The sequence below is a fragment of the Carettochelys insculpta genome, chromosome 22 (genome assembly GCF_033958435.1).
Source record: "Carettochelys insculpta isolate YL-2023 chromosome 22, ASM3395843v1, whole genome shotgun sequence".
Lineage (NCBI taxonomy): Eukaryota > Metazoa > Chordata > Testudines > Carettochelyidae > Carettochelys > Carettochelys insculpta.
In genome coordinates, this window is record NC_134158.1 from 19,579,246 (window position 1) to 19,604,967 (window position 25,722).

Below are 25,722 nucleotides of genomic sequence, written 5' to 3' on the forward strand. Positions count from 1 at the left end.
TCCCGGCGTGCCCCGCGGCCAGAACCACAGCTCCCAGCCTGCCCCGCGGCCGGCCGGGACGGAGTTCCCGGCGTGCCCCGCGGCCCGAGACGCGCCGGGATTGGCTGGCGCGCGGGGATTTCCCGGCCCGGGCGGCCGCGGGCGCAGCCGGAGATCGGGTCCGGTCGGGTCGGACCGGACATGGCAGCAGCGCTCCGCCAGCCGCGGGCTTAGGGGGCGGCGCCGCCATGGAGGAGCTGCAGCTGCGGGCCCCGCCGGCCGGGCCGTGGGAGGCCAAGGAGGCGGGCGAGGACTGGTGCGACAGCGGCCTGGGGTCCCTGTGCGAGGGGCAGCTCAGCCCCCTCCCGGACGGCCTGGGGGGGCCTCGCTCCCCCGCCGCTGCCCTCGCCGTGACCTTTGACCCCTGCCCCGCGGGGCGCCCAGTGACGTCTGACCCCTGCGCCCCCGAGACGCCTGAGCCCCCCTCCCCTCGGCGGCGGGAACCGGGCGAGGCCTCCGAGCCGCCCTCCGAGCGGCCGGACTCTGCCCTGGGGGAGGACGAAGCCGGCTGTCGGGCGGCCGCGGGGCAGGAGGTGGGGGCGGTGACCCATGGCGTGGGGGGCTTGCAGATCGGGGACCCCCCGCTCCAGCCCGAGGAGACCCTGCCGGTGACCCCCGAGGCCTGGCTGCAGCACGTCCTGGGCTTCGTCACCGAGGATGGGGATACGTAAGTATGCGGGCGCCCCCTTTGTTTGGCCTTGGCTGCTGCTTGGCCAAGGGGGTGAAGGTATCTCGCTGTCCTCTCCCTGGCGTCCTCCCGCTGGCCCCTCGTAGGACGTAGGGAATCCCCTCTACGCACCATTTTTTTCCCAGGGTCACTTTCTCCCCAGTCTTCCATCCTGACCCTGCTGCGAGTCTCGCATCAGAGTAATCCTGAGGGCTCTGATGTGTGGAAGCCGACTCGGGGCTGGTGCGCTGCTGGTCTGTGCGCGTAGCTGTGCCCCTCAACTGGACTGGGGTGCAGCTCTGCACTTGTCTCTCAACTTACCTTTTGGGCTGTGGAAGCGCAGTAATTGGTGGGGGGGCGGGGCCTGAATCTTTGGGTTTTCACCCTTGTTCCAGTCCTGGACTTTATGAATACGGCTTTGTTGATGTGCTTCTGTTCTAAGCTGCATCATTCAACACACACACCCTGACTTTGCTATTAAGTGCCCATTGCCTGTCCCTGTCTCTATTGTCGGCGGCCCTCAATCCCTGGACTCCCAGATGCTTCAGGCATCATGTAACTGCAGCAACTCCGTCACTGTTGGCAGCTCTTTCTGTTGCCCAAACTCACGCAAGATTTGCCTTACCTCATGGCTTCCCTGCTGCATTCTTAGTCCCCATGACACAGGTTGAACCTCTCTTGTCTGGCAACCTCGGGATCTGACCAGTGCCGGACGAGAGAATTTGTCAGACCACGGGAGGTCAATACTGTCTAACACGTTGCCAACACTCACTGCTTACTGGGCTCTTAGAAGATGTTGGGGGTAAATTACAGCAAAGTAACGCCACAAAACACAGAGAGTTGGGACTGGTGGCTGGAAACAAACTTTCTGGGACCATGGGGAAAATTTGGCCCCGTCTGTGGTAAATTATCATCTGGTAAACCAAAATCATGCCAGATTATGGATGTTGCTGGACGAAAGAGTTTCTAATACTTGCTCTTCCTTTGCTGACTGTATTAATTCCTCTTGCTGCAACTGCTTCCCTTTCAGGCATGGTATTTTCAGTTGGTTGCATGATATTTCTTGATTTTGCTTGAAGTGGTGTCTATTTGCTGTCTCCACAGAGCCCTCCACCTGGCTGTGATTCACGAACATGAAGCATTTCTAGATTCTATCCTGCAGTACACGGCTGGGACGGAATACCTGGATCTGCAGAATGACCTGAGTCAGGTTGGGCTGAGCCTGGAGCATTTTCTGTTGTAGCATCCTGCGTTTTACAGTGGGGAAACTGAGGCACACAGGGCAAATTGGCTTGCCTGGAGCTTGTGCAGCAAGTTGGGGACGGAATGCTGGTGCACTGGCTCTCAGTCTGGGCCCTACATGGTGCCATCTCCATTAGGGAATGGTGGGGTTGCCGGCTTGAAAATGAAACACAACCACATATTAAAAACCCCTCCGCATCACAAATGCGTTGGGTAAGCAGGGAAGAACATTACAAAGCACAACAGTCATGGGGCGGGGGGGCGTTGCTGACCTTTGTTTTATGTTTGGATCATACAGCAGCAAGGGAGGTTTAGGTTGGATGGTAGAAAAAAACTTCCTGTCCGGGTGGTTAAGCGGGAGCTTGTGGAATCTCTGTCCTTGGAGTTATTTAAGAGCAGGTTAGGTAAACTGTCTGGGTGATCTCTACGGTGCTTGGCCCTGCTGTGAGTGCAGGGGGCTGGACTCGATGACTTCTCAAGGAACTTTCCAGGTCTAGCGTTCTATGATTCTATCTACAGGTTGAACCTTTCTTGTCTGGTAGCCTCGGGACCCGACCGGTAGCAAACGAGAGAATTTGTTGGGCCACGGGAGGTCAATGTTGTCTTTCACATTGCCACCACTTCCACTGCTCACTGGGCTCTTAGAAGACATTTAGGGGTAAATTACAGCTAAATGACAGCACGGAACACCAAGAGCCAGGACTGGTGGCTCTAAACAAACTTTATGGGACTATGGGAAACTTGGCCACACCCATGATAAGTGGCTGGCTGGTTAATTAAAATCCTTATGGATGTTGCTGGACGAGAGCATTCTGGGTGAGAGGTTCAACCTGTAGCATGATGGAGATGCTCTTGGAAAGCCTTAAATGATGAAGACTGCTCTCCAAATGCATCTGCTTCAGATCACCTGATAGTTACCTGTTCTGTTTATTTTCCCTGGGGCATCTGGCATTGGCTCCTGTCGGAAGACAGGATATTGGACTAGCTGAACCTGTCATCTGACCCCATGTGGATGGGGATGAGGGATAGGCAAGGATGGGGGATTGATGGCAGAGGAGCTGAGTAGGTATGGAGTCATGTAAGGCTTCGTTTAAGGACACAAGGTGGTCATCACTCATCCCAGACAGATAAACTGCCTTCCGTGCACCTTATGTGCACAGGGAGGACAAGCCCTTGTTGACTCCCAGGCCTTGGTCCTAGACGCAGCTTTTGCGAGAGTAGGGGATTTACACTGGTGGCCTTGGCTAAAATTCCTGCTCACCAGTGCGCTTGGCAGCTGCCGGCCTGGCCGGAGGTGCCCGCTATTCAGCAGTGTTGCTGAAGTGTAGGGTGCCGAGCTATTGGGGTGTAAAACCACTGAAAGAAGCGAGCTAGAGTGGTGGTGATATGAGAAGGCCAAGCCCATTTTAGGGGAGACCAGCCCCTGAGCTTACCACCTCCTCTCTCGCTGTCCCTCCCCAGACGGCACTGCACATCGCGGTCATCCTTGGTGCCTCCAACTTTGTCCGCAAGCTGATGGCAGCCGGGGCAGGACTCTGCGTGCAGGAGAAAAGTGGCCACACGGCGCTGCACCTGGCGTGCCGGGAGGGCTGGCGGGACTGTGTACAGTGGCTCTTGGCATCACCGAGCGGGCTCAGGCCCCACGAGAGGAATACAGCCTCTGCTCAGTTGGACTGCACCAACTATGATGGTATGGGAAATACCCCAGGGGTGTTACATGTGGGACCTTTGTCCTCAGCGTGTTAACCTTCCTTTCCTTCCACTTCCCCAGCCAGTAAGGACCTGGTGCCACAGCTCTGCTCCAGTGGCCAGGGCATTGTGCTTCAGTTATTCTCTGCTTGGCCCAAGGGCCTGAAGGGTCGAATGTGAGTTAGAGCAGCCCTAAGGCTTCTCTAACTTACCCAAAGATCAAAGGTACCCAGGATTTATGGCCACCACTGAAGTGGTTTCAATGCACGTTTACCCCTACTTAGAAGTGGCTTAATTGGGAAGAAGGCCCCCCTCTTTTGGAGTAACGAAACCAAAGGACAGCATGTTGATGGATACATAGTTTGCTGCATAGTGTATAGTTAACCTGCAGAACTCCCTGCTATAGGACTTGACTGAAGAAAAGAATTGAGATAATGCTCCATAAAAGATTTTTCTAGTCTTGAGGGTAAAACAAACATGAGCTGGGCAGACAGTCCTCCCTCTGCCGTGACAGCAGCCAGCTCAGGAAGTCCTGATCAGAGATCTGTTTTGAGGGTTGATCAAGGTTGTCGGCTCTCGGTTTCCATAGGTTACACGCCACTGCATGTGGCTGTCCTGCGGAAGGATCTCGAAGTGGTCAAGCTCCTTGTGAGTGCTGGAGCCAACCTCAACAAGGCGGTTAGTACTGGGGCGGATCATCTAGGGGTAGGGATGGGAAGGTCTGTTTGGAGGATTCTGTGGCAGCCTTGCTGACTGCTGTGTCCACCGCTGGCAGGAGCTGAGCTGTGGCCGGAGTCCCCTCCACTTGGCAGTGGAGTCGCAGAGCCTAGAGGTGGTGGAGTACCTGCTGCGTGCTGGAGCGGACCCGGGGGCCCGGATGTACGTCGGTTACACACCCATCTATAGCGCCGTGCACAGGCCCAACCAGAAGATCTTGGAGCTGCTGCGGGAGTTTGGCTCGGAGGAACCCGACTGGGATTCGGAGGAGAGCCTGGAAGACAGCAGCGACGTGAGTGGGGCGGGGGTGAGCACTGAATGGACAGCGCAGGAGGGTGGCCTGCAGGCAGCACCTTTGCATAGCTGAGCCAGGTTTCCAAGTGCGGCTCATCTCTGTCTATGTAACATCCCCCCTGTCAAACAGATCGGCCAATCGCAGCCTGATGCCTAGTTCTCTCCTCCCCCTGGGCAGGCCCAGCCAACACAGAAGTTCAAACAGGGCTCACAGTGACTGAGCCCTCTCCCTTGAGTGAGTCCCTCTAGAACAGGGTGGGTGGAAAAGCTGGCACTGGGCCTGGCAGCAGGAAAGACAAAAGGGATCTTTCACCTGCAAGGGATTCTCTTTTCAAGTGGATTGAGTTCCCTGCCTCTCTGGTCCACTTGGATTAATGGAGAGGAAGTTAACGTATGACTGGATCAGTTAGTAAGTGCCTAAGAGAGAGTGCCGGGGTCAAGCACTTACTTACATTCATAACCAACGCAGGAGAACCAGAGGCCCCCTTGGTTATGAACTGACGAGCCTAGAGGTGCTGACTAAGCCCTGGCACAAATTAAGCACAGAAATTTGCCACTGCCTTCTAGCAAACAAGGCTGAACGTGATCCAGGAACTGGAAAATGACTCTCCCAACAGTCACAATTGTCCAGCTACAGAGGGCAAATTTGTAAGTCGTTAGTCTGTAACTTTCCCAGGACTGTGGTGGAGTTTCCATCGCTGACCATGTTTAAATCACAACTGGAGGCTTTTTAAACTCTCCTCTTAAAGTCTGCTCTAGCTCGAACGGAAACTATTGCAGAGCACAGTTCTGTGTGACTTGGGAGTACGGACACAGTCACTTGTCCCTTCTGGCTTCAATCGATGGCTGTGAAATGAGACGGGAAGACCCCGCAACACAGGGCCTCGGCACATTTGTGTAATATAGCTGATTTAATCTGTCCCTCCCAGCCAGATGTGTGATGGTCTCTAAACACACTCCTGCTCTAACTTTAAGATCACATCAGCAAAGCTGTCCTGTTTTTCAGGAAGAATACGATGACATAGTCATCAACACCGGACACTATCAGAACTGAGAGAGCCGGCCCGCCGTCGCCCTTACCCATCGTGACGAGGACCTGCTCCAGAAAAGACTCACGGCCTGCCCTGCCATTGTGGGAAGCAAATCCCCAGAGGCTCATTCTCTCTGTTCTCAGCTCAATCCAACTGTTTATCCAGCAGCTGAGGTCTCTGGCTGTATAAAGCTCCCGCCAATCGGAAGCAGCAGCCAAAGCTCACCAGAGACTTGATCTAATCCATGTATCCTCTCCCCTCCCCACCCCCATGTCTGTTTCCTTGTTTCTCAGCTTAGCTGGTCAGTATTGTGCTTTTGATTATAAAAGGCACCTCAGCAGCTGCTGCTGTTGGCTGCCACAGCTGGGATAGAGCGTCAGCCGGATTTCCCCGCTCGCTCTATCCTTTGCTCTGTGGAGCTGCTTGCTGTTTGCTTTCGAAGAGGGAGCGTCGTCCCCACCTGTGGAAGGGGTCCCGCTGGAGCATGTAGATGTGCGTCACGTAACCAAGGTTTCTGCAAAGAGAACCTATTAGGTCGTGTTTTAGGGGATGGGGTTGGAGGCGCTCAGCACCCTGCCGGACAGTGGGATCTCAGTACGCGGAAGTGGGGGTTAATGAGATTCTGGATGTCTGATTGGGACGGGAAGGTGGAATTAGTAACCCCCACCCCTCCAGGAAGCAAGGTTGGATTTTTAGCTCATTTGCCCCCATGCAAAGCACTGAGCACCACCCAACTCCTGTACTTGGAGCTGGCTTTTAGCTGCTGCCATCTAAGCACCTGAATGAGGTGGGGGGGTTTTCTCAAGGGCCCTGCAGACATGGTCTGCTTACTCAGCTGTAAGGACAGGGCTGGGGGAGCACTCTTGAAAATCTGGCTTTCTGCCAGTGTTCAGGATGTAGCGGTCAAGGAAGGGCCAGAGCTCTGGTGTGGGGAAGCTGGAGTCAAACAGGTAGGATGAGGAGGAATTCACAGGTGGAGCAGAGGAGAGCTGAGGCTGGTGGGAAGATTGGGATGGTCTGTTGGGGAGGACAAGGAAGGAAGAGATGCCAAAGAGGGAGCCTTTATCATCTCAAAGGTGGAGAGCGAGAGGTTGGAAAGAGTCCAGCTGTGGGTGGTGATGGTAGCATCCAATCTGGATCAGAGATTGAAAGCAGGACTAAGGCCGTCCCCTGCGTTGGAACTGTCTCTCTTGTACCTGTGTGTAGGGTCCAATCTGTGTCCTCACTGGCCAATGTCAGCTGCTTTTCCACTGTTACCCCAAGGTGGGACCACTTCTGTTCCTCCCACCAAGTCCATTTCCCTCCTCTGTAGCCAAGGACTAGCTGTGAAGCGCTGTTGGTGTGCCACGAGGCCGGATGTTGATAGGGTCTCTTCCAGAGATGGTTTTCCGAGCCCATAGCATTTTTTGAAAGCAAAAAAATTTGCCTGCGCTACATTGGCTGAAAACACCATCTGAGCCTTTCACAAGCAGCAGATGGAAACCATTTCAGTTGGGTTAGATTTTGATCATCTTATGGTCTGACTTCCTTAAAAACGTCAAAGCTGAAAAGCTGTTCAGACTTCAAGACTGGAAACAGGCCTGGTTTGAGCAGGCAGCTTCACACTTCTTGACTCCTCCTCTTACCCCCCACCCTCCCCCACAAGTAGTTTTGGCTTTGAAGAATTGATGTTCCCTCTGAATGGTGGTGGGAGATGTCAGATTCCTGCCTAGCTCTGATCTTTGCCTCTAACGCAGCTCGCTGGAGCTGGGCCAGCTAAGTGCTTTGCTTTCTCAAATTGCTTCTGGGAGGGTAACTCTGGAAGAGGTGCCCCGAGGAGACCTAACTTAGAAACTTTCTGATCCTGAGCCTGGGAGGCAGGATGTGAATTATCCCATGGGCTGTGACACTGGGGGGTGGGGTGGGGGCGTCTTTTTGCTTCTTTCTTTATATATATATTTAAAAAAGGTTTAATCCCAGCTCCATCAGTAGGGTTTGAAGCTCATGTTATCTTTGAACAGTGTTGCTGCATTAGTTAGATAATTTTATTTTATTAGGCCCTCCTTCCCAACCCTGTTCCGTTTGAGGTTTTGAAGGGTGAGGGGAGAAAAGACTTAATATGAAGCAAAAGCCTCCTCACCCTGCGTGGTTGCGATCTCCTCCTGTGTGCGCTCCTTGTGAATGAAATCGCAGGCCCCGATGAAAGGGGAAGTCGGATGTCAGGTTTTTAGGAGATGGGGTTAATGTGTGGAGGCACTTGGCACGCTGGCTGACTGCAGGAGGATCTTGGTGTGGGGGACCGGTGTGGGGGAGGTAATGACTCCAGATGTCTCACTGGGGCGTGGAGCTGGACTTAGTGGTCCCCCCCACCCCAATTGGGAAAATGCCATGGGGTTTTTAGTTCATTTGCCTCCCCTGCCCCGCGAAGGATGGAGGGATGTGACTGAGCTAGAGTTGATGATACTTTCCCCAGCACTCAAGTGGACCAGGATTGAGCCCTCTTGGCCTCTGTATCTGTTAAAGGGCTTGTCTAAGCACCCGGGTTGCAGCACTTAGGTTATGCCTGGCTCCGTGCAGCAAGAGATGACAGAGGTGAGTCCCCTTGCTGTATTACAAATGGGGAAACTGAGGCACAGCGCATGTTGCCCAGCAGGCCAGCAGCCAGGCTGGGGTTATAACCCAAATTTAACAAGTCCCTACTCCAGTGCTCTTACAGTAGGCAACACTGCCTCTCTAGCATTGTACAAGCCCATCTGTGCATGTGGTTACACTGACAGGCAGGTGCTCTGGCTGTACCCAGAGAAGGCACCTTTAGACCCGTATTACTGTGTCCAACCTCTCAGTTATTTTGCTGTCAGTGTTTTTTAAAAAAAAAAAAACAAAAACAAAACACCTTCTTTCCCTTCTGTTACACAAATCTCTGCATGGAGGAGGCCTTAAAACTTGGCATTCTGGGACTGGACAGCCCTTGACAACGAGCCCACACAGAGGGGTTTTGATGAGGGACCCTTTACTGTCGGCTTGTTCACGATGCACCTCCCTGTTTAGCTGCTGAAAGCGATCTGGGCCTGGTCGATTCTTTTCCGACACCAGGCTGCGAAGGCTTGCTGAAGAAACCCCTGTAGCATTCCTTTTCTGGGGAAGAAGGGAAATGGGGCTTTTCTATGTAAGTGTGTCTCTGTTTCCCCAGCAACCCCGGCTAGGTCGGTGTCTGTAAAGGTAGATCCTATGTAACTCTTGTCCAGCACATGTGGGTTTTAAGCTATGTCGTGAACGTTGTATAAGTTGTAGTCTAACTTTATATGGTTCTGTCTTTTCTCCCCCCCACCCTAGTTCTTGTCCTGGATCTCGTGCTCTGTAGTGTGTCCTTGACTATTGAGTAGAGATTAAATTAAAGCTACTAACAGACGTATACAATGTGTCCAGTGTTTGTCTGGAGGGCAGGGTGTTGGGGCAGAGGACTGGAGTGGCTACAGTCCATCTCTTTCAGTTCTTACGTCGCGTTTTTGCATCTGTAGAACTTGCTGTATGAAGGAGGTGAGCAGCATTTTAATCCCCATTTTACAGGTGGCAAAACTGAGGCACAGAAGGACCATAAAAAGAGCCATACTGGTCTGACCAAAGGTCCATCTAGCCCAGGATCCTGCCTTCCGACAGTGGTCAATGCCTGGTGCCCAAAAGGGCGTGAACAGAACAGGGAATCCTCATGTGATCCATCCCCTCTCTGCCATTCTCAGCCTCTGACAAATGGAGGCTAAGGACACTGTTCCACCTATCCTACAGGAGCCACAAAGTCCAAACCTTTTGATGGACTCCTCCTTTTGAAAAAGAGCCAGCTAAATACTTGAAAGATAAGTGACTTGTCTAAGAGTCACCCACCAGGCACGCAGCAGAGCTGGGAGTGGAATCAGCGGCTCCCTGAGGGCTAGTCTAGGGCTGTACCCACTCGGCCAGGCTGCCTCCGGGAGCTAGTCCTGGAGCCTGTCTTGGGCAGTGTCCAGCATTAGATGCTGGAGTAGAAAGCCTGGAAACCCTGCAGGAGCGGATGTGGGGCTCCTAGGGGAGATGAATCCCCCCCCCCGCCCACCCCATGGCTTTGCAGTACTCACCCAAAGCAGCTTTTGCACTAATTGTTCAGCAGTGGATGTCCTTTTTACCCAAGTCCGTGCTTGCGGGGAGGGGTGGGGATGTTATTCTAGTGCATTTCACCAGCCGTTGCTGCTCCACAATAAGCACCCCCAGGAGCTGTGCTGATCAGATGCCTCATCTAGACTAGATTAAAGGGCTTGTTTCTCTTTGAAATTTACCACAGTTCTGTGCCAATGAATTCCACAGTCCAATTCACTCTCCTTTCCCCCCGACCCACATGCTTCCCTCTGCCAACTACTCAGCCTGCTGCCTTGTCAGTTTCTTCCACTGCTGCTTTTGGTTTTGTGCTGGGAAAAGAGGCCCACCCGCTTGCTCTCTCCAGCACGTTCACTTGCAGCCCTATAGAAGAGTCTAGCCCTACTTTGCTCATCTCTATGCCACAGCGGGGGGCGGGGGGGATGCTTTCTGCCTTGGGCCTAGCGCACATCCCTGCGTGCAAGCCAGCTGCAGCATAGACCAGGGGTCAGCAGCCTTTCCAAGGTGCAGGGCTGACATCTGATCTCTAGGGATGGGGCCAGTGCTACTTTTCAAAGCCACTTATTGTCCAACTTACAACAGCTTCGTTAATAAATAAAGGAAGGTGCAGAGCTGTAATGTGAAGTGGTGGGTGGTAGCTCCTTTACCTGCACATCTACTAATATATATATGCCATCATGTGCCAGCAATGTCCCACTGCAATTTACATTGGCCAAACTGGACAGTATCTATGTAAAAGAACACATGGACATAAAGCAGACATCAGGAATGGTAATGTACAGAAGCCCATGGGGGAACACTTCCATCTCCCTGGACACTCAGTGGCAGATTTAAGGGTGGCGGTCCTAAAACAAAGAAATTTCAGAAATCAAAGGGAGAGAGAAATCTCTGAGCTGCAATTCATTTGCAAATTTGACTCCATTAACGAAGGATTAAACAGAGACTGGGAGTGGCTCACAGCTTACAAAGGCAGCTTCTCTGCCCTGCGTGTTAACATCTCCCCATTAGACTCTGACAATGGCTCATATCCCTGTCTGATCTGACTTGTTTTTTTTTCTCTTTTGATACTTACTATTGATAATGGGCCATTTCCACCTTGCTGAATAGACCTTGTCAGCTCTGGCCCTCCCTCTTTCTGGGACCCCACTCTTTAAATATGCCTCTGCAACCACGCCCCACTCGTGCATCTCACGAAGCAGGTCTTTGCCCACAAAAGCTTATGCTCCCAGATATCTGTTAGTCTATAAGATGCCACAAGACTTCTTGTTGTTCTCGAAGCTACAGACTGACACAGCTACCTCTCTGATACTTGTTGGTAGCATTAGTTACTCTTAATTCACAGGCTGCATGGCTTTGAGCAAGCTCCTAGCTGCATGGGGGAGAAGGGGCGGGGCTGAGCTAACATTGTACCAGCCCATCTATGCGTACGGTTACACTGACACATCTGTCAATGAAAATTGGCTCACATGCCACTCTTGGCACTCGTGCTGGGGGCTGCTGACGCCTGGTGTAGCCCCTATTGGGCACTGCCCAGCTGAAGTATTGCGGTCTAAGCTATTTGGGCATCATTTAGCAGTGCGAGGAGAGTAACTCTTCTGGAATAGAGCTGCTTATTTCAGAAGAGGGTATCCGAAGTGGTGATAACACTGAAAAGGCTCCACCAGCCAGCTTTTACCTCTGGAGTTCTTAAAACCTGGGGCCTGTGTTTCCCATCTAGGCTATGCTGGCTATGCCTTGGCTGTCATCAGTCTGTTAGCTCTCACCGCACCCTGCTTTTTCCAAGCACTCAATCCTAGCTGGCTCTGGCTGGAAGGGGCCTGCATAGGCCATCTAATCTAGGAGCAAACCACCATGGGTTTGGTCAACCTGTTCTTAAATCCCTCTGGTGGTGGAGATCCCATGGTCCCTCTTGGGAGACCGTTCCAGAGCTTCACTCCTGTGAAAATTAGAAAGTGCATCCTATTATCTCAGCTAAATCTCCCTTGGAGCAGATTAAGCCCCTGGCTTCTTGTCCTCCCTCTAGTGCAGTGGTTCAGGTTCTTTACCTGGGGTGCACACATCCCTGGGGGTGCGTGATGCTCTTTCCGGGGGTGTGAGATATGCCAGACTTTTTTTTAGAAGGTAAGTCATTGAAAACACAAATTAAGCACAGGCCGGTAAGTACCACTACTTGGTTTCACCAAACCTGTGTATTTATTAACAGCTTTGTTTGAATTTGGTTAGCCAATAACTGTTAGCATGTCAGTTACGGTTCACTTCTACAGCAGAACTCCACAACATCTCTGGGTAGTACTTGTGTACAGTGGGGTCTCAATTCAAGTATTCGCCAGCAGCTGCAGCGGCTGCTTCCCCCGGAGCCCGGGAACAAGGGTAGCCGCCACTTCCCCTGTGGAGGGGCCCCGGCAGCCAGGCTGCAGATAGCAGCGGCCTTTGTGAAATTCAACATTTGCAAGGATCTCAACACAGAACCCGTGTGAATGGTGAGACCCCACTGTATTTTTGTTTGCTGACTGTAGTGTTATTTGTGGTGAGTAATAAACTATTTTGCAGCTATTCAATATGCATTTAAAAGCGTATAGGCCCCCCCAATCTCCATTTTTAATTTTTTGAAAAGGGATGTGAGAACATATTTTGAGACCCAAGGGGGTGCAGGCTGCAGTAAAGTTAAGAACAACTGCTTTAGTGGATATGGAGAACAAGTGGGGGATGGCTCCCTCAGACGCCACCAAAATCTTTTAAAAATCACCCCCTGCCACAAAGGAGCATAGAATGCTAGGACTGGAAGGGACCTTGAGAGGTCATCGAGTCTGGTCCCCTGCCCTCATGGCAGGACCAAGTACTGTCTAGACCATCCCTGACAGACATTGAAAAGATTTAAAAGGGAGGTGGGTTGAAGCTTCCAGGGGCCCAGACGTGATGGTGATGGGCATGAGCATGGAGTGACTCAAGTACCCATGTGCTGGACAGTGTCCCCTGTAAGCTGAGCGCTTGAGTGGCCAGGCGAGAGACAGGGGCTGCCCAGCTGATAAGCAGAGTGGCAGTGTGTTTTTTTCTATTGGTGGTGCATGTGATGGGATTCTGGGGTCCCGCAAGCTCTGCACCCTGTCCGCAGGCAGGAGAGTCTCTCACTCAGCAGGAAAACAGCGGGTTTATTAGCCGACAGGACACAGCATCGTACAGAGGAGTCAGTACAGCAGGCAGAGACAGCCAGTCCAACCCATGTTGAGGACAAGAGGCCCCGAGGGGCCCCCAGAGCTGGGGCCTTGCCCCCTCCTTTGTCTCTCTCTCCCTCAGCTCAGACTAACTGCTTTCCAACTTCCATTTCCAATTCAAACCCCTCAGGCTCCACCTCCTCCTTTGTCTGCAGTACAAAGGTGTTACCTGGTTGTCAGGGTTACCCTCAGCAGGAGCCTCACACCCTCTGTGAGCCACACACACACACACACACACATCCCACTCCATCACAGTGCGCATCTGCACATGCCTCAGTGCACGTAGCAAAATTTATTCTGCATATGGATAGAAAAGAATAGAGAGAACTCTGGTGCTGAAGGACGTCAGCATGTTTAGAAAGGCCACTGAGAGAAACAGGAACTGTTCCCTCTGTAGGGAGAGGGGCTCAGGCTTTCTGCTGGCATTGCAGAAAACAAGCTGGCAGCTGGGGAAATGCAAGTTGTGTGGTCAGAGCATTGGCCCTATAAACCTACAGTGGTGAGCTCAGTCCTTGAAAGGGCCTGGGTGGGTTGGACTTTCTTTTTCTTAGGAAAAAAAAAAAAGCCAGAGGTTGTGACAAGTCCTGCTGTGACTACAGGCAGCTTGAATTTGATGACCTCAAGAGGCCCCTCCCGGTTCTGTGCTATAAATATGAACGTAGATTGTGTTAAAAACTGCTAAAGTGCTTGAAGGCTGGAGTTGGGGCAGGGCTGTTAGAAGCCCAAGTTTGCGGCTGCTTGAGTAAGCAATGCTTGAGCTGCCCTCCCCATCCCAGCTGGCCTGGGACATCATTTCTTAGCTTCATTGCACATCCCTGAGGGTCAGACTATGGCCCCTGATTAATATCACCCTCCTGCAGTTGATCTCAGGTAGCACCTCGCAGCCCCTGTGAGATAACAATAGTTATGAGATAACAATAGTTATCCGTGGTCCAAGTTGACTTCCAGCCGCTGGGCCTGAGAAAAATCACTTGTCAGTTTGCAGGGGTGCTGGGGGAGGGAGTCCTGTCTCCCAACCTGCTCTAGGGCTCTGCTGGTGGAAAATCCAACCAGACAGAGCTTGGATGGAGGAAGGAAATTCCTGTCTCACGGGTGGGGCAGAGCTCTGAAAGGAACACAAGCCACTTGGAAGACAGCCAGGTTCCAGGCACCGGTTAACTATCGAGTCCATTTCAAGCCCACAGTGCCGCTGGGTTCCACACTTTCCCGCTACTTGGGTGTGGTTTTCACAACCAGAACCTCTCGTCTTTAGGAACGCTCGCCGTCTGCTGCTCTGTTGCCATGGGAGAGACCCGCAGCAAGGCGGTCTAACGTCTCTGTAGAGAAGTGCAGGGGTGAGGCTTTTATTCCCCGGGTTAGGTTGCATGGGTTTCCTACTGTCCTGTAGCAACCCGAGGTGGGTGACTCAGTTTCCCTAGGCACTGCATCAGTGCGTAGTGGTGCTGGGCGTTTCCATGTGACGACTTCTTCCAGGTACACGATGGGCCTCTCTGGCCATTTGTAACCCAGGCAACCAGATAACCCCTTTCTTCGGGGGAAACAGGACAAAGGAGGGAGGAGGAGCCTGGCTGGTTTGAATTGGAACTGGGTGGTTGAATGGGGCGCTCTGGTTTGGCTGGAATGGGAGGAAGGAGGGCCCAGCCTCTGCTGGGGGACCCCCCTGTGGGCCCCCCTCTCCCCAAAAATGGATTGTATTGACTATTTCTGGCCAAAAAAGCTGTTCGACACTGTGTCCCTGCTGACTAATAACCTTCTGTTCTCCCGGCTGAATGACTGACCTGGAGAAGAGGGGTAGGAGGAGGTGCAGGAACTGGGGGGCAGAGTGCAGAAGGCGGGTGGCAGTGACTTTGACTGCAGATGGGGTACAGGGCCTGGAGATCCCCACACTGTGACAAGCCCATACAGGGCAGAGGCGCTGAAAGCGAAATCCACCACAAGGTGCTGGTCCATTTCAGTGAAGGGAACGGTGGTTTTTCCAGCAGGGGTGTGTGCTTTTTAAACACTTCGGTGCCAAAACACCTCTGCGGAGCTGAGCCTCACAAAAAGAGTTCACAGCCTGGGCTCGGTGGGGACAAAGTTTTGTCCTGGTATAAGGATTTTGTTCATGGATGTGATTTTTCCTTTTTTAAAACCAGTCTGTCATAGACTCCGAGAACCTCAAGAAGTCACCATGTCCCAGCCCCTGAGTGCCTGGTAGGTCCAAGAACCATCTGGCCCAGGGATGGGCAATGAGTTTTGAAGCGGGGGGGCCACGCTAAGTAAGTGGTGAAGGGCTGCGTTCCTCCATGATGACAATGGAGGAGGTGGGGGGTTTGGGAGGGAGGTTGGGTGCCAAAGGGAGCTGGAGTAGGGGATTGGGATGCAGAGGGGCCTGAGGTTCAGGAGGGAGTTTGCCAAAGGAGGGGGCTGTGACCTGGGCAGGGGTTGGGTTGCAGAAGGATGTGCAGGGTCCAGCAGAGGATTGACAGAACAGGGAGTGAGCATCTGGGGCAGGGGTGCAGGATGGGGCACAGGCATTTGGGTTGTGACCTGGTGTGAGGCGGAGGAGCTGGGTGCCAGGTGCAGGCTCTGGCATGCCAATCCCCTGCCCCAGGTGACAACCTCCTCCCAGTCCTTGCACCTCCTCCTACACCTCTGCTCCAGGTCGGCATCTTCTCCTGCCTACTCCCCTATACTCCCTCCTGGGTACCACAGCCCCCCCTCTGCATCCCAATCTCCTGCCCCAGGTCACAATCTCTTCCTTCACCCAAACTCCCAGAGCCTACACCCCGCCCCCCGCACCCCAGTCCCCTATCCGATCTCCCTTCTGCACCCAACCTCCCTCCCAGACCCCACGGAAAAATGCAGCCCTTGGCCACCCTCCACTTTCTTGGAGAGCCCCCCCACCCCAATCAAAAGTCATGGGCCACCTCTGGGATCAAGCGACTCTGTCCCCTGCTTTTGTTCAGCTGGATGGATGCAGCTCTTACAGCAGGTTTTCGGATCCTTTAATCATGTCTGTGTCTCTCCTCTGACCCCTCCCCCGTCCATCAGCACCCTTGTGGGTATCCCAGCCGGACACAGTATTGGGTTTTACAGGTCTGGCTGCGGCTGCGAGGATTTATCCCCTCGGTTAATTTCACACTCGTTCCATAAAGATTAAGCATGTATTTGGTTTGAATGCATCATTTTCCTTCACCGAGACAAGGCCCGAGGGGGAGGCAGAAATTTCATGCTTCAGGCTATCAGGTGTCACAGGGGTCAGGAAGGCACTGGACATGGACAGTTCGAATTACATGTTTTAAAAAGCACTGCAGGTTATGGCTATGCTGGCCCTGCTGGGAATGCACTGCTCCCGGCACATCCACAGGTTAATGGGGTAACTATGACCCAGGCTTTCGAGAGGTCCCTGTTCAGAACTCGTTTCTTGTCCACGTCTCTGGGAGGCCTCAGTGGTCACTGAAGTCAGTCTCTTTCTGCAATGGCCACCAAATGTTGCTCAATCTCATCCTCAGTCAGTGTCCTACAAGCCACCAAGACAGGCTGCTGTTAATAGGAGACCGCTCTGGAAACGGGCAAGAGGAACTTATGTACCAACAGGTCTTACCGGAAGCGGGGCTGCTCCTTCGTCACTATCCCTACTTCTATCTCATTGGCCTTGAAGTCCAAGGAGAGGACCGTCGACAAGCAAGTAACTGCCAGCTACCAGCCGAGGAAGAAAAGAAAAAAGCTGTTTTCACACTGCGTGTGGTTAACCTGTGGAACTCCCTGCCACAGGATATTATCAAAACAGGTTATTGGCAGGGCAGGCGGCATCCTGCAAATGTCTTCTACCTATGCTGGTAGTTTAAATATGTGATCCATGGACAGCAAAGTACAAAACTTTCCCCAGACAGGTCACTGCTGAAGGAAGGGGTTGCATTATGGGATTGGTGGTTGAGGACTATGTATATATGTACATCCGCTCTGGCACCAGCTGACAGCTCTATGCCAGCACAAGACTTATGTTGCTCTTCAAAGGGGATACAGCCCCCCCACAACCCTATGCAATGTATGATCACGCACAACACACACATGTACAGTGTTAAATGTAGAGTCACACGCACCACCATGCGTGTAGACACGTGGGCAGGCGCCTGCGCACACACCAACCTCTACTGGCTCCACAGGCGAGCCTTGTTTCTTCTTCAAGGTCTTTTCCAGGAAGCTATTAGCCTCGGTCTGCTTCACCCCAGCAGTGGTCGCTCTATAGCCACAGTAGTAGCCGGCCGGGTCGCATTTGAACAGCTGGGGCCCCAGTTCTTGGTCAAGCCCAATCAGGATCATACCTGCCAAGAGAACCGGAAGAGGGGGTTCACAGAAAGGGGAGGGATTCTGTCTCTGACAGTCCAAACCAGAGCCCAGTTCCATGGAGCAGGAACTGCAGGAGAGTAAAGCAGCCCGCAGGATCCCAGAACACAAGGGCTCCCCATGGGCAGAATTTCTTTAACAACTGATGCTGCAAAGGCCCTTGGTGCTGGACTTTCAATTAGGCGCCGCCAGCCCTGCCCATAACCAAAATCTGACTGCTGGAGCCTGCCTGGAAGCTGGCTCATGCGGGAGCTCATGTGGGGCCACTGGCACCCAGGGGAGGAGACGGGGCATTTGGAGAATGGGAAAAAGTTGGAGGGTTTGCTGGCCCAGCTGTGTCAGGGGGGAGCTGAGTTAAGGGGAACTGGGAGAGGGGATATGGGGCTGTGGGTGAGGCATGATCAGCCACGGAGCGAGCAGGGCTAAGGGGAACAGACGGAGGTGGGATACAGGAGAGGGGTGATTCTGGGTGGGTTCAAGGAAGGGGCGGCTCTCCCCGCCCCCCCCACATCACTCACAGCAGCCCAGGGGCCTCATCTCGGCATTCTGCGTGTAGACCTGCGAGATGTCGGCCATGCGCCGGCACAGCACCGCCACCGGGATCTCATAGCCCTTCTTGTACTTCCACTTGGCAGCCTCGTGCCGGGCACGTTGCACCTGGGACCGGCTGTCGGCTGGGCAGGAAAGGAGCCACCATTAAAGAACATGCACGCGTGATAATATTCCTGAGGGCTGCATCCTATGTGTGGCCATCCATCCCTCTCTGCCTCCCCCTGCCGGCGGGGCTGAGCCCTGTTCTGTGTGTGTCCTCGCTGCCCCCTGCTGGAGGGGCTGAGCCCTGCCCTGTGTGTGTGTCCTCACTGCCCCCTGCTGGAGGGGCTGAGCCCTGCTCTGTGTGTGTCCTCGCTGCCCCCTGCTGGATGGGCTGAGCCCTGCTCTGTGTGTGTCCTCACTGCCCCCTGCTGGAGGGGCTGAGCCCTGCCCTGTGTGTGTGTCCCCATCACCCCGCTGGAGGGGCTGAGCCCTGTCCTGTGTGTGTCCTTACTGCCCCCTGCTGGAGGGGCTGAGCCCTGCTCTGTGTGTGTCCCTATCACCCCCCTGCTGGAGGGGCTGAGCCCTGCTCTGTGTGTGTCCCCCACTGCCCCCTGCTGGATGGGGCTGAGCCCTGCTCTGTGTGTGTCCCTATCGCCCCCTGCTGGAGGGGCTGAGCCCTGCTCTGTGTGTGCTCCACCGCCCCCTGCTGGAGGGGCTGAGCCCTGCCCTGTGTGTGTCCCCCCATCGCCCTGCTGGAGGGGCTGAGCCCTGCTCTGTGTGTGTCCCCACTGCCCCCTGCTGGATGGGGCTGAGCCCTGCTCTGTGTGTGTCCCTATCGCCCCCTGCTGGAGGGGCTGAGCCCTGCTCTGTGTGTGCTCCACCGCCCCCTGCTGGAGGGGCTGAGCCCTGCCCTGTGTGTGTCCCCCCATCGCCCTGCTGGAGGGGCTGAGCCCTGCCCTGTGTGTGTCCCTATCGCCCCCTGGTGGAGGGGCTGAGCCCTGTCCTTGTGTGTGTCCTCACTGCCCCCTGCTGGATGGGCTGAGCCCTGCTCTGTGTGTGTCCCTATTGCCCCCTGGTGGAGAGGCTGAGCCCTGCCCTGTGTGTGTCCTCACTGCCCCCTGCTGGAGGGGCTGAGCCCTGCCCTGTGTGTGTCCTCACCGCCCCCTGCTGGAGGGGCTGAGCCCTGCTCTGTGTGTGTGTGTGTGTGTGTGTGTCCCCATTGCCCCCTGCTGGAGGGGCTGAGCTCTGCTGTGTGTGTGCCCCACCGCCCCCTGCTGGAGGGGCTGAGCTCTGCTCTGTGTGTGTCCCCACTGCCCCCTGCTGGATGGGGCTGAGCCCTGCACACTGTGGTTCCCTATCGTCCCCTGCTGGAGAGAATCAGAACTGCACCACTCAATGGCTCCATTGCACTTTGCTGGCTGACTATCTCACAAACAGGATAAAAGCCCTAAAGCTGCTGTACTGAAGTGTCATCCTCTTACAGCTCAGGTGCCAGTGTCTGGCTGGTGCAGGGCCGGGCACCACCGTGACACCCGCCTGCCTCCTGCTAGCAGTCCTTGGGGGCGGCGGGGGGGAGGGAAATGACCCAGTTTAGCTAGGGAAAGCTGGCCCTATGGTTATGGTGCTAGGAACCAGGATTCCTGGGTTCTGTGCCTGGCTCTGCCGCAGAGACCTGGGGCAAGTCACTCCCTCTCTCTGGGCCTCGGTTTCCCCATCTGTAAAGTGGGGATAATCACCCTGCCTGTGTCTATGGAGGCTGTGACTTCTTCAGGGCAGGGAGTCTGGGGAGTATGTGGCATAAGGAGGTCCTGCTCTCGGGCAGGGCATGGCAAGGGCCTGGGCAGTGCCTAGCTCAACTGAGCAGAGTCTTGCTTGGGAGAGGGCGCTCGGCAAACCCTGGCCCGGGGGGGTGAGGGAGGCAGATCTTGGTCAGCTGGAGATTTGGCCATCAGCCCCTGCTACAGGAGCCCTGAGCTCAACCAGGAGGGGCCTGGACAGCGCCCAGGACAACAAGGCTCTTGATACCAGTCTGTGCCCCCCGCCCCAAGGCTTTACCAAAACACTCTGTGCTTTGGTGCATCCCAGCTGGTGCAGTGCTTGCTTGCACCTTGGGCGCTAGCTCAGGGCTCTGAGGTCACTGCTGGATCTGGTTTCAGGCCACCACAAACCGTGGGGGATTTGCGGCGGGGGCACTGAACCTGTGAACTCCTGAGTGAAAAGTTCAAGAGGCAGAGCCCAGGCCCTGTTCCCCGCCATTGTCACAGACGCACACAGAGCAGGAATTGCTAACACCAGGTCAGAATTCAGCCCCGGCGAGGGACGCAGGACCACCTCCCTGCCCCCAGTACGTGCCGCTCACCGCTCATGCCGGTCATGGCGCAGCCGATGGTGTCCGTCAGGCGATACAGGTTGGTGACAGTGCTGGGATCCAGGAGCGTGTCCTGGGGACAGGAGCAATAAGACCCACACCAGGTGAGTCCGTTCCCTTTGCTGTGCAAGATGCCTCAGCCTGTTGTGCTACCCCGATGTGGGGCAGGTGGCAACGATCCCTGCACTCTATGGTTGCATCCGCTCGTCCCTAGGCTTCATGAGGCCAGCAGGGTGGGAAACCTTCAAGGAAATGGGGTGGGGGCACAGTAGGGGGCGCTCTCCCCACACAGTCAGTGCTGACCTCCAGGGGGCGCTGTGCGGCAGGAAGTGAGACAGAAGAAGCAGTTGGGGGCGCCATCCCCACACAGTCAGTGCTGACCCCTAGGGGGCGCTGTGCTGCAGGAAGTGAGACAAAAGGTGCAGTAGGGGGCACTCTCCTCACACAGTGGCGACCCCTATGTGGCGCTAGGGGGTGCTGAGCTGCGGGAAGTGCTGCAGACGCCTTCGGAGGGGGCACTCTCCCCAGACAATGCTGGCACCCGGGGGCGCTGTGCTGCAAGAAGTGGGAAGGAGACTCAGTAGGGGGCGCTGTTCCCGCGCAGCCAACACTCACAGCATAATTCCAGCGCGTCAGGGCACAATGGATGCACCATAGCCCAGGTGTTAGTCCTGGGGCACCTGGCTCAGCCCCAGCTGAGGGGGCGCATGTTCTGCCCACAAGGATCAGGGCCACGATCTGCACCAGCAAAGAGCCTTCCTCAATGCTGGGCCCACCTAATCCTGCCCGCCCCATCTCCTGCCTCTTCCCCCACACACTGGGCTCCTACCGGCACTTTTTTCTGGGTGACCACAGCCACGGCATCCTCCCCTCTCACGGCCACGGTGGTCAGCCCTCCCTGGCTGATGGCTTTGAAGGCGTATTCTGCAACCAGAGACAGGAATGACTATGTGCAAGGAGAGAGAGGGAGTTGGGGGGTCAGGGCAAGACATGGCTCAAGAGCTTCCTGTCCAGGCTTCCTGGACAAAACCTGCGGGCCCCCCCAGGGCGGTGTCGTTGTCTGCCTTTGGGGGAAACTGAGGCACCATGGGGGTGGGACTTGTCTGAGTCCATGCTCCCAATCAGGATGGGACTGGAAAGTAAGCCCAGGAGTTCTGACTCCCAGCCCCTCCCTCCTCTAACCACTAGACCCCACTCCCCTTTCAGAGCTGGGGACAGAAGCCAGGAGTCCTGGCCTCCAACACCCACAGCCCAGCCGATGGGTTATTCCAGGCCCCAAGGTTGGGAGCAAGGGCGCAATTCCCGCTCTGGTCTGGCACCTGCGAGATGGGCACCCTCCCCACGGGGCGCCCTGCACACTCACCCACTTGGTAGAGACGCCCCTCGGGGGAGAAGATGGTGATATGGCGATCGAAGCCAGCACTGGATCCACGGGACATTTTGCTGCTCGGGAGCGGTGAGAGGGGGCTGGAGGGCCCAAGCAGACAGGGCCTTCTGCAGAGACACGGACAGACACCAGCCCCTTTCCCTTTCACTTTCACTTCACCCTGGAAAGCACCTTCTGGGCAAGGCTGTGTTAATTGGTCAAAGCTGGAGCCTGGAGCAACAAGTGTGTGATATACTATTTGTGTAATAATTTGTATATATGTACAATATAAAATTCTGTATTAGTTCCATCTAATTGAGGAGGATATTGTCATTTAGGACACTATTGCAGTAGTTGACCTGTCTCTGATGTTGAACTCAGATTTACTATAAATACTGTCAAAGCATGTGAGGAGTGTTTCTTAGAACTGACTTGACGTTCTGTCTACATGCTGACAGCGTCTCTAATGAAAGCTTCTATTGTGTGAGTGAGAACGTGTACAAGACCTTCAGCAGATGTTCGAGGAAGGGACCGGCACAGATCCGCAGTGCTGCATATCCTCATTAAACGTGTGACGTGGGCGTATGGCCAGCTCTGAAGAAGGACGCAGGCAGTCATCAGTGAGAATCGTTGGCATATTGGGACAATAAGGTTATGCCTCCCCGGCAGCGTTATTTTGTAATAAGCTGTTCTGTAAGGCTGTGGCCACGCTGTAGCCATAACACGAACGAGCTTACTTGATTTTGAGTGACCTTATTTCGCACTTGCTGCCATCCACTTGAAATAAGCATCTATTTCAAAGTTTCCACTACCCCTCGTACAATGTGGGCTACCGGAACTGGAATACTCTGCATGAAATAGCGCTGCTATTTCCAGCACGGTGTTTAGCTGTGCAGTTGGTATTTGCGGATACATACAAAACGCATTTTGAAATAGCTGAGTGGTATTTTGACATCAAGCATCCAGACACAAAAGAGCCTACAGAAAACCCTCAAAATAGGCAGCTTCAAGTTGCGCTGTGGGCAGCTAGGCAAGCTAAGACCCTTCTCTCCCTGCCTTCCCCTAGCCCTCGTGAACTGGTCAGTTTCCTGGTTCCAAGGCATGGAGAGGAGCCAAAAGCCAGGCTGCCCTCCAATTCCGGCTCCCTTCCAGTGGCTGAAGCCAGGAAACTGGCCAAGGCTGCTGCCTTGTCAGTTTCCCTACCCTGCAATGGGAGGGGAGCCTGTCTCCCCCTTGACTTGAGCAAAAATTTGAGTTACATGGGAGTTGCAGGAACCCAACCCCCATATAACGCAAGGGTTTACTGTATTTTGAAATAGAGACGTTGGATGCTTATTTTGAAATAGACCCTGTTCTCCGGGCACACAGCCCGTTTTGCAAAACCTATTTCAAAATAGGCGGTATGCCTCGTACAATGAGATTACCCAATTTCAGAATAAGCCACCAGCTATTTCGAAATTATTTCAGCATAGCAGCTGTGTTGTATAAGATGCTCACAAAGTTGTTTCAAAATCCCTTGGCTGTGGAGACACACCCTGAGATGAAAGATAAGAACAACTTAAGGAAACATTTAGAAACCGGAGAAGACCAGCACTCTCAAGCAGGATGCAAAATCCACCCAGCCCAGTGCAGGAAAACTGCTAGAAGAAGGGAGCTGCTCTGCCACAGGCTTCGGGTTTGTCTGCCGTTCCCACTGGGATCTCAGCCCTGGGCTGAAGGAACCTGGTCCCGATCCAGCCTCCTACTTCATTAATGAGGCCAACTAATTGAAAGCAAGCGGCAGACTGGTAACTATAACAGCAATTGGCAAGACTCTGTGTATGGAGGGCGTGGGAAGGGGGCGCTTTTCCCTAACAAAGATCTTCTTATAAGAATATCACTGCGAAGATACTGGGGCTGGGTGGGCTCAGCGTGGAGGTGCAGGACAGCTGTGTGGGGTGGTCATCCTCCGGCTTTGGCATGTCACATTTCAAGGGCCAACTACACCTGCATGCCCCCCTCAGCTTCCTTGGCCTTCGTCTCTGTTGGGCAGAGCCCTGCTGTTCTCAACCCGCCTGACTGGGGCGTTCCCAGGCTGCACAGCTCTGCGCCTGTGCTGGCAACCCCGCCATGAGCCGACAGCCTGACAAGCCAGTGCCTGCGCCTTCCTTTCCCCTCCAGGCCTGGCCCCAGCACCCAAAGGCAGGGGAAGAGTGAGGAGACAACAGGTCTCTGAGATCAGCCTGGCTGACAGGACAGGCTGGCTACAGAGGGGTCAGGAGGCAACAGGGGTGGGGGACGAAGCATGACAGGGGCGGGGGAGAAGAAGGGACCCTGGGAGGGCCCATGGGTCTGGATTTAATGCACCCCAGGGTACTGAGGGAATTGGCAGAGGTCATTGCTGAACCTTTGGCCATTATCCTTGAAGACTCTTGGAGATCGGGGGAGATACCGGATGACTAGAAGAAGGCAAATGTAGAGCCTGTCTTTAAAAAAGGAAAGAAGGACAATCCAGGGAACTATAGACCCATCAGCCTTACCTCAATCCCTGGGAAAATAATGGAGGGAATCCTCAAGGAATCCATTTTGGAGCACTTGGAAGAGGGGAAAGTGATCAAAAGTAGCCAACATGGATTCACCAGGGCCAAGTCCTGCCTGACCAATCTGATTAGCTTCTATGACGAGGTAACAAGCTCTGTGGACATGGGGAAGTCAGTGGATGTGATATACCTTGACTTCAGCAAGGCTTTTGACACGGTCTCCCACAACATTCTTGTCCATAAGTTAAGGAAACATGGATTGGATCCTTGGACTATAAGATGGATAGAAAGCTGGCTTGATGGTTGGGCCCAACGGGTAATGGTCAATGGCTCAATATCTGGATGGCAGTCGGTTTCAAGCGGAGTGCCGCAAGGCTCGGTTCTGGGGCCGGTGTTGTTCAACATCTTTATTAATGACCTGGATGAGGGACTGGGTTGCACCCTCAGCAAGTTTGTGGATGACACAAAACTAGGGGGGAGAGGTAGATACATTGGAGGGTAGAGAGAGAATCCAGAGGGCCCTGGATAAATTGGAGGACTGGGCCAAAAGAAATCTGATGCGGTTCAATAAGGAGAAGTGTAGAGTCCTGCACCTGGGGCGGAAGAATCCCAAACATTGTTATAGGCTGGGGACCAACTGGCTCAGCAGCAGTATGATGGAAAGGGACTTAGGGGTTATGGTGGCTGAAAGGCTGGATATGAGTAAACAGTGCGCCCTTGTAGCCAAGAAGGCTAACGGTGCACTGGGGTGCATTAGGAGGAGCATTTCGAGCAGATCTAGAGAAGTAGTTATTCCTCTTTATTCGGCACTGGTGAGGCCACATCTGGAATATTGTGTCCAGTTTTGGGCCCCCCAGTATAAAAAGGATGTGGATTTGCTGGAGCAGGTTCAGCAAAGGGCAACAAAAATGATTAAGGGTCTGGAGCACAAGACCTATGAGGAGAGGCTGAGGGATTTGGGCTTGTTTAGTTTACAGAAGAGAAGACAAAGGTGATTTAATAGCAGCCTTCAACTTCCTGAAGGGGAGCTCTAAGGGGGAGGGTGAGAAACTGTTCTCAGTGGTGTCAGATGGCAGAACAAGGAGTAATGGTCAGAAGTTGAAGAGGGAGAGGTGTAGGTTAGATATTAGGAAAAACTTCTTTACCACGCGGGTGGTGAAGCACAGGAATGTGTTGCCTAGAGAGGTGGTGGATTCTCCATCCCTTGAGGTTTTTAAGTTCTGGCTGGACAAGGTCCTGGCTGGGATTACTTGTGGGGGTTGATCCTGCTTGAAGCAGGGGGCTGGACTAGATGACCTCCTGAGGTCCCTTCCAGCCCTGTGATTCTGTGATTCTGTGAGGGTCCTGGCCTGCACAGGAGCTGGATTTGCCTGGGTCAGACAGACTGGGAGCTGAGTTATGGGCAGGGCAGGGCAGTGCCCCGAGCTGAACCAGAGACACAGCCCAGAGAACAGACCTGGGGTGGGGAGTGGGGCCACAGCCATACAGCTTGAGGGGCCCAAGAAGCAGCCCAGGAGCTGGTGGCAATGCAGCGGAGAGTGAGGCTGGGATTGGAGCAGGGAGTGGGGCAGCAGGGGGTACCTTGGGTAGAGGCCCAGCACAGGGAGACAC

General features: G+C 54.2%; 2 protein-coding genes across 2 annotated transcripts; one reads left to right on the forward strand and one right to left on the reverse strand.

Annotated features, from left to right (window-relative positions):
- Positions 1-25: 25 nt before the first annotated feature.
- On the forward strand, positions 26-9,075 carry NFKBIB (NFKB inhibitor beta). Its single transcript, XM_075017750.1, has 6 exons — positions 26-706; positions 1,811-1,916; positions 3,410-3,638; positions 4,227-4,315; positions 4,413-4,646; positions 5,655-9,075. Exons 1-6 carry the CDS (start codon positions 228-230, stop codon positions 5,700-5,702), a joined length of 1,185 nt encoding a protein of 394 aa, XP_074873851.1. The 5' UTR covers positions 26-227; the 3' UTR covers positions 5,703-9,075.
- Positions 9,076-16,133: 7,058 nt separating this feature from the next.
- On the reverse strand, positions 16,134-21,724 carry LOC142024395 (proteasome subunit alpha type-6-like). The gene is made up of 7 exons (XM_075016359.1): positions 21,590-21,724; positions 21,056-21,150; positions 20,218-20,299; positions 17,843-17,998; positions 17,127-17,302; positions 16,582-16,676; positions 16,134-16,497 (listed from the first exon to the last, which is right to left on the reverse strand). The coding sequence occupies exons 1-7, from the start codon at positions 21,663-21,665 to the stop codon at positions 16,440-16,442; spliced, it is 738 nt and encodes a 245-aa protein (XP_074872460.1). The 5' UTR covers positions 21,666-21,724; the 3' UTR covers positions 16,134-16,439.
- Between the last annotated feature and the right edge of the window lie 3,998 nt (positions 21,725-25,722).

Excerpts from the sequence above, each read along its gene's own strand:
- LOC142024395 (XM_075016359.1), bottom strand. The coding sequence starts at position 21,665 with ATGTCCCGTGGATCCAGTGCTGGCTTCGATCGCCATATCACCATCTTC. Across the intron at positions 21,151-21,589 it reads GGGGCGTCTCTACCAAGTGG|AATACGCCTTCAAAGCCATC; the intron begins GTGAGTGTGCAG and ends CTCTGGTTGCAG. Across the intron at positions 17,303-17,842 it reads GATGAGGCCCCTGGGCTGCT|GTATGATCCTGATTGGGCTT; the intron begins GTGAGTGATGTG and ends TTCTCTTGGCAG.
- NFKBIB (XM_075017750.1), top strand. The coding sequence starts at position 228 with ATGGAGGAGCTGCAGCTGCGGGCCCCGCCGGCCGGGCCGTGGGAGGCC. Across the intron at positions 3,639-4,226 it reads GGACTGCACCAACTATGATG|GTTACACGCCACTGCATGTG; the intron begins GTATGGGAAATA and ends CGGTTTCCATAG. Across the intron at positions 4,647-5,654 it reads GCCTGGAAGACAGCAGCGAC|GAAGAATACGATGACATAGT; the intron begins GTGAGTGGGGCG and ends CCTGTTTTTCAG.